Consider the following 9,946-nt stretch of genomic DNA (forward strand, 5'->3'; position numbering starts at 1 on the left):
TAGACTCACTTTGAAGAGGGGGCAGACATGAGATCTCCGAAATGGCTTATTGTAGGAAATAGGTAGCAACGGTTTAGACTTAAGGAAACTTCGCATTGGATGTCAAAATTGGGTGTGCATCTTATTAGGTGAATTTCTCAATATAGCGCTCCAGAGATTAGTGTACATGAGATTGACACCAGTGATCAATCTACAAAGCTGATATAACACCAGTGCTTTGCTGGTGCTAGAACCAGTGCTAATAACTATACCAGTCCTACATATCATTAACGACGAGACTTACATGTAGGCCAAAGCAAACAAATGCCTATGTCAAAGCTAACAAAATTTCAGTGTCCGTATTAGGAGCAGTATAGGTGTACTCAAGTTGCAACACTCTTCCTTATGTATCTAATATTATACAAGAGGGCAATAATTATGGCAGTAAACATGTTAATACTAAGACTGACACTTATTTTAATATTGTTATAACAGTAAACTAGATAAAACTATCATGCACTTACAATGATTCAGTCAAAGCCAAATGCTAGTTTATACACATGCATCTAACCAATAATAATTTTATTATCAATCAGTCTGCTTATCAAATCTTAGTGATCACGTTAAATCACTTCCTAACCCAAGAGGAGATCATACTAAGTCTTTTGCTGGCACAAAATCTAACAATAAATGCAATGTTCATGTCATCTGTCATTATAGGATGCTTTTAATCTGCTCTGCTCTCCTCCCTAATATCAATATTCATGGTAGAAAGCTTACTAACACTAGTCTTGTAAAAAAAGCAAGTAAATTAAACAAGAGACTACATGTTTTATAAATTAAAGGATTGCAGCTTTAACATGTGGCCAAATGGAGACAACAACATAAAGAAATCCAGCTGGTTGAAGACAACATAGTTATTTGCAATAATTATAATCAAAGTGCAGAGTTGAAGTATTCAGGAGCTTTGAAGACAAATCTACAAAGGGATCAAAGTGGGATGTGAATGCAGTGTATCTGCTTGTGTTAGGACATTAAACAATCTTTAATATGGTGTAACTACATGTATCAAAAAACGTAACTGGAAATGAAAAAGCCAGTGGCTGTAAAATGGAACTGTGTGACACATGAAGTGTGATGTAATTTAGGGTATCTGGGGAAAGTTTTACATGGGAATAGAACTGACTCAAAATACATGTGAGAAAGGTTTGTAAGTTCTGAAAACAAAAAGTACATCTTGAAGTGCTATGCATTAAATTATTTATATTTTGTGGTTTACTGGGCACAGGTAACCCATGCAAATCCAACGGCAGTATTAACCACAGGATTACCCTTCCTCCTCATTGTTGTTCATTATGCTAATCAGAACACAGTCCATCTATGGGGCACTTTTGCTGTGATGTTATGTCAGTAAAGTTATCCACAAGTAAAGCTGAACTCATATTCCATAATTTGTACATGTATGCTTTAATAAAAAATGATGACAACAATTTATAAAATTATTTTGTGATTATTTTCCTTGCATTCTTTTACAGTGACTACGATAATTTTTGTATTTTGCCAGCAAACACCAAAAAGTTGGTTACTTACAAAAAAATGAGTTTTTGCAGCAAGCATATGATACTTCATGTTTTGTAGCTTTCTCTTCAAGCAGTGACCTTCTCCTTGTTTTCAGTCAAAGCCATCATTTTGCATCGCTACTCTTAGAAGCTTCATTCTGCTTACCAAAAAAACTATTTTTCTCTTTTTGACATTATTTTTGTTGTGAAAAGACAATAATGCAATTCTAGAGTTTTAATTGACTAATGGCCACCTTGGTATACATGTATGAGGTATTATACCATGCTCTACAAATATCAGTAACTGTACGCATCAGTTTTTTTGTTTTTACCAATAAAGTAGGGAAGATTTATCCATGATTTGTCCGTGTTTTTAATAAAACAATAATTGTTCCACTTGTATTTGTCGGATAGAAGATGATTATGTAATCAACTCGGCACCATGCACCTCATTGGCTATCTACATTATGTATCATCTCGGATCCAACCCTCTACACTTGGAATACTATGCATTTAATTGAATGTGCTCAATTAAGAGCACAAGAAGTACATCTATTTTGCTGTGGACCGTGACACAGGCACATGCACAACAAACAAGGGTGCACATTGCCTTTCTTTGCTGGACAAAGTCTTTGCGTGTGTTATTGCATTCCATCAGATTATACATGTATTCACAGACTGAAGTTTCGAAGCAATTTCATTAATTCACTAATTTAGACCCTTGATACACTTTAAAAGTTCCTCTACTGAAGGCCTATCAGTTGGCACTTTGCTACAATGGACGAGTGCCAAATTTCCTTGCTTATCCAACACAAAATCTCCTCCCATTTGCATGGGGTCATCTTCCTCAAACATGGCCACAAGTTTACGGCCTGCACGCTTTTGTTCAGCGTAATAAACTAGAGCCGAGATGCTCCAAACTTTTGCCACTGATCGTTTGAGGCCCAAGGAAATGTATAGTTGCCGTTTTGGGTCTACAAACATTTTGAACTCACATTTGGTGTCTTGAATCCATTTCTTTGCACCATCCTTAGAATTAAGAGAGAAGAAATTTTGAAATTATTATCATTATTATTCAGGGCTTGAAATTGCGACCAATACAGTCGCATTTGCGACTGAATTTTCTCCCTTTGTGACTAAAGTATCTGGAGAAGTCGAAAATTTGGGACTCGTTTTCACCTTTGCTCCTTCGAAACAAAAGGATTAGCAGTTACCAGTTTCTGCTACTTTTGCTAATATAAAAAAAGAAATGACAAAATTATTTTATTTATCACTGTGAAGTTTCTGCGATGTTATGTGCACAACTCCATTTCTTCGATCATTCGCCATTTTCAGCGGTTTCTTTACACACAAGTATACAGTACATAATTGCAGGCTTATATTTTGTTTTGTTAAACCGCTGACACCACAATGCTGCGCAACGATTTTGCAACCTAAATTTGTGAAATTGCGACCAAATTTTCATATCTTGTCGCAAAATTGCGACTGGATTTTTTCGTTAATGTCAAGCCCTGTTATCATCATCATCATTATTATTATTATTATTATTATCAACTTATAACAGTGCAGAAATTAATATTAATTTGGAAAATATTAGAAAATGAATGAAAACTTATATGAGACTTCATCCAATGACTCCTCAACTGCGCCATGGATTTGATGGTGTTTGTGAGCTGATATCTTTGGACCAGACAAAGTCTCAAAGAGTTTAAATAACTGAGCAAAAAACTGCCTTTGTCAATAATAATAAAATAATTATTCCATCTTAGCAACCATGGCAAATTAGTCTACTAGGTGACAAAGTCCTCAGAGTAGGGATAGAGACCCCATGTCCTTTTGCTGACCCTTCCTTGGCAATAATGCGGATGGCTTAAAACTCAACGAAACAAATTATATCATTATTGATATCATAATTATTATTTAAAATAGCAAACCTACCACATTTCCAAAGCTGACAACTATGACTTGTGCATTCTGAGCCTCAAATTCAACTATGCGCTGCTGGACTTGGGCCACATGATCACGTCACGGTAGTCAGGCAAAGTGTCGAAGCAAAATCAGGATGGTAGCAGTTGAAGTTAGGAGGTCTTGAATGGAACAGTGTCTAGCAAAGAAACATTAATATTAATTAAATGAAGAATACAAATAATTATGGTTATAATAGAAAAGACCCTTTTGAGAACATGGTTCACACCATTTGTGAGCCAGGATCAAGTTTGTAACTCAGTCATGTCCAGCAGACGAGTTTTTAATAGTGTCTTCAAACAAGAATCACTTCTTTAACAACATTCAGATTACCAGGTCTGAGAACAAACAGTTCAGTAATCTGTTTTAAAATGAAAATTGTTTGAAACACTTGCACTTTCACTTTATTTTAATTTAATTTCTGTTGAGAAGTGGAATATAATATACATTGTATTACTGTGTTTCTGTTGCAAAGGAAAAATTTCCATTTGATCAAGAGCCAGGGTAGAATACTTGTGATATGGTTGTACAAGCTTTAGACATTTGATTATTACTTAATTCATTATTGATCAGCCAGAGATGCACCAACCTTTCTGTGGAAACTTCAATTAATTTAAGTTCACAAGGTCCCTTTGATCCCACAACAACCTGCTCTTCCTTTGAAACCTTGGATGGTGGGTTTATCTTGGAATCAACCTCTTGTAAAAACAAGTTCCACTCCTCTTCAGTCTCATAAAGTTCCTCTTCCATATCACGAATACATTCAAAGTTGTACATCTGTTTTATCATCTCCTCCATACCTTTCCTTGACATCACATTCAGTGATTCAAATGCCGTAAAATAGTGACCAATCATTGATCCCATTCGGCGTACTTTGTCTACTAAAAAGTTGTCAATTGACTTGCTTACATTTTCTTCGGCTTCATTCAAGGTGTTTCTTAAAATCTTTTGCAATTTCTCGAGTACTTGAAACAAGTTCTCCATGGCTGCCTAAAAAGTAGAATTATTTACATAATTTGCACATTTCATAGTTAATTAGCCAACAAGTTGTTTTGCCAAAGTCACTTTCCCATTGTCAATGAGTCCATTCAGTGGTGTATGTCATATACAGTAACATCCCGTTCTGGCCAGTCTAACCCTTGCCAAAAAACTCACAGTTTAGACCTACTGTAATTCAGGGCTTCTGATAGGGTGAGAAAAACAGTTGGAAATTATGCGGCACTTTCAAATCTCATTATGCGGCAAGAAAAGTCTGTTATGTGGCAAATTATGCGATTTCATTTTAGCTAATTTAACTGTGTTTGTTTGATCTAAGGGGAGCACAATCCATTCCTTGCTGTTCAAAAACATAAATTATTTGAGCACAAGGGGATGATGTGAAATAAACCATTTGTTGCCTTACTTGAAATTATTGAAATCAGAGATGGCTCATTTTGCCGATTTAGTGTCACACGACTCAGCTTCAAGTAGCTTGTCCACCACAAAAATTTGGTTTATCAACGGAGTTGATAATGTAAATTGACCACCGTACAGAGATTCTAAAAGCTGACGTTTCGAGCGTTAGCCCTTCGTCAGAGCGAATCGATTCGCTCTCACGATTCGCTCTGACGAAGGGCTAACGCTCGAAACGTCAGCTTTTAGAATCTCTGTACGGTGGTCAATTTACATTATCAACTCCGCTGATAAACCAAATTTTTGTATACTACCTGTACTTCCCCAGTGACGCAGCACCACAGTTTCTTTAGAAACTACCCCTTTGTCCACCACAAACTTTTGTAGATGAACAACCACTATGTTGCATGAATTCAGCAAAACAGCAGACCATCATCAACATGAAACGTTTCTTTGGGGTACTTTCTGGCCCTGGTTTTTGCCGAAATGTATACAGAGAAGTAAGATTTTTTTTCCTGCAAAGAAGTGCTAGGTGTTTTAACAACAAACTTGTCCGTGAGGACGTTTGCTTCAAGTAAAAGAAAATACTGCATATTGCAAATGACAATCCAGCACTGTTTTCACACCACATTTCTTCAGAGAACATTTTAGGGAAATGACTTGTCGCCAATGAGCAGTCGCTAACTATCGAAAACCAGCACCAGGTCCCGACAAGTAAAACGACACCTAGAACGCCAGTTTGTTTGTTTCTTTGTTCTTTCCAGTTTTTGACTTCTTTTGAAAGCTAAAATGGCTTGAGATTATGTTTAAATTATCAAAGAACTTAAGAAAAAGCGAGATTTGGTTCTTTTCTTCCGTAAATTGTGTGATTTTGTACATCAAATTCTGCAATTTTTCGTGAATTATGCGATTTGTTGTGATTTTAGCTCAATTATACGAAATAGCAACATCTCATAATATCAGAAGCCCTGGTCATCACTTTCCTACAGCAAGCTAAACCTAAGTAAGTCTATCTGAAAAATGTTTAATGACAAACTGTGACAATTTGCACAAGGCATGGTTAGGGCTGTAGGTACTGTATTATTTTTAATCTCTTGAAACTGTCTTGCATTTTTAAACTCACTTAGGTCACAGATCAGTACCCATGTTGCACCCACCGCTTCTTTCACTCTTCCACCTCAGCAATGAACAAACTATTGGAAATGGCAGACCTTCCAACTTTAGCGCATTATGCACGAGTCTCACCCCAGCAGATCTAGGAGTATTAAATTGCAGAATATCCAGCCACCATTGTAATCTTGTGGTGGCACTGTTTGAAGAAAAAAAGCACATGACAATACCCGCCATTCATATGAAAACACAGTAAGTGGCTGGGTATTCTGCAGTTTTTAGCCCAGGTCTACATAAATTATATAACATTAATATTTTATTTGTCCCAACATGCCAAATTTTCAATGTGATTAGAGTCCAGAAGATGAGCTTCATTACTCAAGTTGATTCCTTGAGTACATGACAGCTCATCAGTCACATGCAGATGACGTGATGTTCATTTGTGCACGTGACCGCGTTTTTGGAAAATCTTCTGAAACTGTATTGCCAATTAATATAATATTTTAAAGTCGTCATTGTAAATTCGGAAACGAAAATCTTACGCATTCAAGAAAAAGGTACTCAGATTAAATGTGAGTGTCCCCTCTCCACATGTACCTACGTACAATTTGACGTTGTTAACCTAGACGGCACCCAATTGTAATTGACGAATAAAATCGTCTGGCGTTAGACAGAGTAAAATCTACAGTATCAGTCTCCATCTCAAGAGGGAAAGGGTTAACCCAATCTATTAGCACAAATACGTAAAATATCCCCGAGCACAGCTAAAAATCGCTAAAACTGGAGATCTCTGACCTGATCGTGTGCACAGCTCCTGTCTTCTTGTTGACTTTGCATCGTTTTAAGTCGCTTTCTTTCTGGTTCCTCTGTTTCTGACATATTTTAACACGTATCGCACGAATTTGTCACCTTCTTCAAATGTATAACAGAGTGAAAAACGACTGTGTCTTCCCACGAATCGAACTTCGTAGCCCAGCACGATTCACCGCCAATGATTTGTTAGGGACACGGAGAGGGCCTGGATTCTATAGATTTACGTTTATAGGTCAGCGGCTTGCTATATAACACAATTGAAATACACTATAATAAAGAATACACGACGTACCTACGTCCGAGAGGTAATGGCGGACGATTGTCTAAAATGACTAAGAAAAAGAGCATTTGGCTACGATGGCGTCTATTTGCGAACAAACACAATAACAGACTCCTTTATGGTATGATGGGATTGATGTTTTCTGCGCAAATGATATTGATTTACAAACATTTGAAAGGGGAGAGGGTCCATTGTAAGTATTGCAAGCATAATTTTTTTCCCTTCTTTTTTTCTACGGCAATAGATGGTATTCAACGTAATAATACACTCAACCAACCGCGCAAATGGACAGACTTTCAAGTCTTCTCGGATAAGAACTATAAACCGTAGGCCCCGTCTTACAAATATCTTCTATGTTCATAAGTTCCCTGCGGGACGTTAAAGAACCCACACACTATTCGAGGGGAGTAGGGAATAAAGTCCCCGGTGTTGTGGCTGTCCTGTTCTCTCCAGCAGAAGTGGCCGGCTTGGCGATGATGTCTCTCAAAAGGCTTGTGGTGTATGAGGCCACCTAAGCAGAAACAGCCACAAGTCAAAAAGGGACTTTGCCGAGTGCTGGAACATGTAGATGTAGATGTAGATGTTTTTGCGTACCTTATTCCTCTGGATCGTGCCTTGTAAGCAGACTCATTTAGCCAGTTGACCACATCCACTGCTGCGATTCGTAGTCTTTCATCTTCCCACTATATGCCCTTTTAATAAGTCTAATATATGCCGTTTTCCGCTAATGATGTCGAACTCATGCTTTCAAATTTTATTCAGAAATGTACAAAGGCCTAAAACTTTTCCGATTTCTTTTCTTGTTTTAGGCCTTTATACATTTCTGAATAAAATTTAAAAGCATGAGTTCGACGTCATTTAAGCGGAAAACGGCATATATTAGACTTATTAAAAGGGTGTATACCACAGAGGGCAGGGAGATCAAAGATACTGGGAATGAGGTTGCAGTTAAGGTTCGTTTCACGGCGGATCTAAAACAGGTCACATTCCGCAGGTCACTCGTTGCAGTTCATTGTTTTACATTTCTGGAAGTAACCTAAAACCCTCAATTTGGCCTACCCTAGGTCTACAGTATATGAGAATTCAGTTTCCCCCTATTGCTTTTCTTTACCTATTGTACTTTTGTATATATATTTTCTTTTGTACATTGGTAAGAAGCTTTATTAAACTTAAACCTTAGGCCTAGGGTTAGCCAAATTGAGGGTTTTGGTTACTTTCCAAATGGTAAAGCGATGCCCTGCAATGAGTGACCTGTGAAATGTGACCTGTGTTTTAGACCCACCATTGAATCATTCCACGGTCAGCTTTTTATACTTGCCCATCCTAAAGGAAAGGAAAGGAACTTTATTTAAGTGTCTAGTCGTTCTAGCGCTGGAGCGCTAATTGGGGACACTGTAAACTGAAATGAACAATGAAAGTAAATCAAGTCAAATATTGGTTTTTGAGGAGAGGGGAAACCGGAGTGCCCGGAGAAAACCTCTCGGTGCAGAGTAGAAAACCAACAAACTCAACCCACATATGACGCCGAGTCCGGGAATCGAACCCGGGCCACATTGGTGGGAGGCGAGTGCTCTCACCACTGCGCCATCCCTGCACCCCATCCTAAGGATTTTTTTCTCGCACCTTTCTTAAAAACAAAGTGTGAACAGCACATATTTTGCTGTTTACTTACATGTAGATAAAATTGTGTCAAAAGTGTGTCATCTTGTGAAAAGCAGTGCTTTCTTTTTAACACATATGAATACATTGCATGTCACACAATGTCTTCGACACATAATGGCAATAAGGTTTATATAGGCTTTTTAATTGAGAATTTTTTGGTAAAATTATCTTCTCAGGTCTTTTATCGGGATTCCCATACAAACTCATACACATCCTTCTGTTTTTGTTGGCTTTACCTCACACTGAGCTTGGGGTGCCTGTGGTTTCTGATGTGTATTTTTGGAGCAAATTTGTTCTTATGTTTCAGTAACAGAGGAAGAATTGTTTGAAAAGGGTCCAGTTGTTATAAAGATGGAAGAATACCTCAAGGCAGCAGCAAGTTGGCCAGTATGTTTTGAAAAAAATCATGAACTTGTTGAAAATTCTTGTTTTTATACTGATCAAAAGTGATGTTCTCACACACCACCAGTACATATCATAGCTATGTCAAGCCGTCTGTCACAGCCTGACCTTTATTGCAATCTCAACGGTAATGGCGGACCAATAAAAACATGCAACTGCCCTCCATAGGTCACCTGACTTTTTCCCAGGTCCCAGCAGTGTGTGAGAAAAATGTTTTCCACTTATTTGGTTTCACTCGGCCAGTGGAAAGTTTCACTTAATAAAGTATTCTTTTTGTGCTTGTCCCCTTTTTAGTTCATAAGACATAAGAGAAAAGATCCATTTAAAGAGGATGAGGATCAGTAAAATTATTGTCAGCAAGGTACCAGTGACATCTACGGAAAGGTGAAAGTTACAAAACAACAGTACTCCAATGAAGTAAATCACATACCGAGGACAGGAAGTCTCTTCTAAATTCAGCATCATGAGAGATATTCTTGGCTACTTGCTGTTTTGCTAAACATTTTTTATTGTCCTTTCTACTTTAACACTGACAAATAGAAAGTCGTGGTTTTCTGTCGCAGCTACAGTGTAACTGTTGAACTTACATGTACTGTATAAAAATTATAAGCAGTTCTAACTATTCCCAGAGGCAAAAACTAGTAACAATAATGAGTCTTCCTTTTGCAATACTACTGGCTCTGGTGTGAGGTGCACATTTTGTCAAATTCACTTTTTTCATATTTAAGGTTTGCTCTTTAAAGACATACAAACTGAAAATCATAGGAGATGGTATTTGAGAGCA

The 9,946-nt window shown here is 37.5% G+C and overlaps 1 protein-coding gene and 1 long non-coding RNA gene across 3 annotated transcripts in view; one reads left to right on the top strand and one right to left on the bottom strand.

Moving 5' to 3' along the window:
- Positions 1 to 1,895, top strand: part of LOC138025956 (uncharacterized) — a 10,544-nt gene extending 8,649 nt beyond the window's left edge. For both annotated transcript variants that reach the window (XR_011127205.1, XR_011127204.1), the window contains one exon: positions 1 to 1,895. This exon is cut by the window's left edge and continues 7,632 nt beyond it. This is a non-coding gene — a long non-coding RNA (uncharacterized lncRNA).
- LOC138025955 (uncharacterized) lies at positions 1,428 to 7,003 on the bottom strand. The gene is made up of 4 exons (XM_068873097.1): positions 6,801 to 7,003; positions 4,093 to 4,493; positions 3,477 to 3,642; positions 1,428 to 2,567 (listed from the first exon to the last, which is right to left on the bottom strand). The coding sequence occupies exons 1-3, from the start codon at positions 6,882 to 6,884 to the stop codon at positions 3,573 to 3,575; spliced, it is 555 nt and encodes a 184-aa protein (XP_068729198.1). The 5' UTR covers positions 6,885 to 7,003; the 3' UTR covers positions 1,428 to 2,567; positions 3,477 to 3,572.
- Positions 7,004 to 9,946: the final 2,943 nt, after the last annotated feature.

The sequence above is a fragment of the Montipora capricornis genome, chromosome 12 (assembly GCF_036669925.1).
Source record: "Montipora capricornis isolate CH-2021 chromosome 12, ASM3666992v2, whole genome shotgun sequence".
Lineage (NCBI taxonomy): Eukaryota > Metazoa > Cnidaria > Anthozoa > Scleractinia > Acroporidae > Montipora > Montipora capricornis.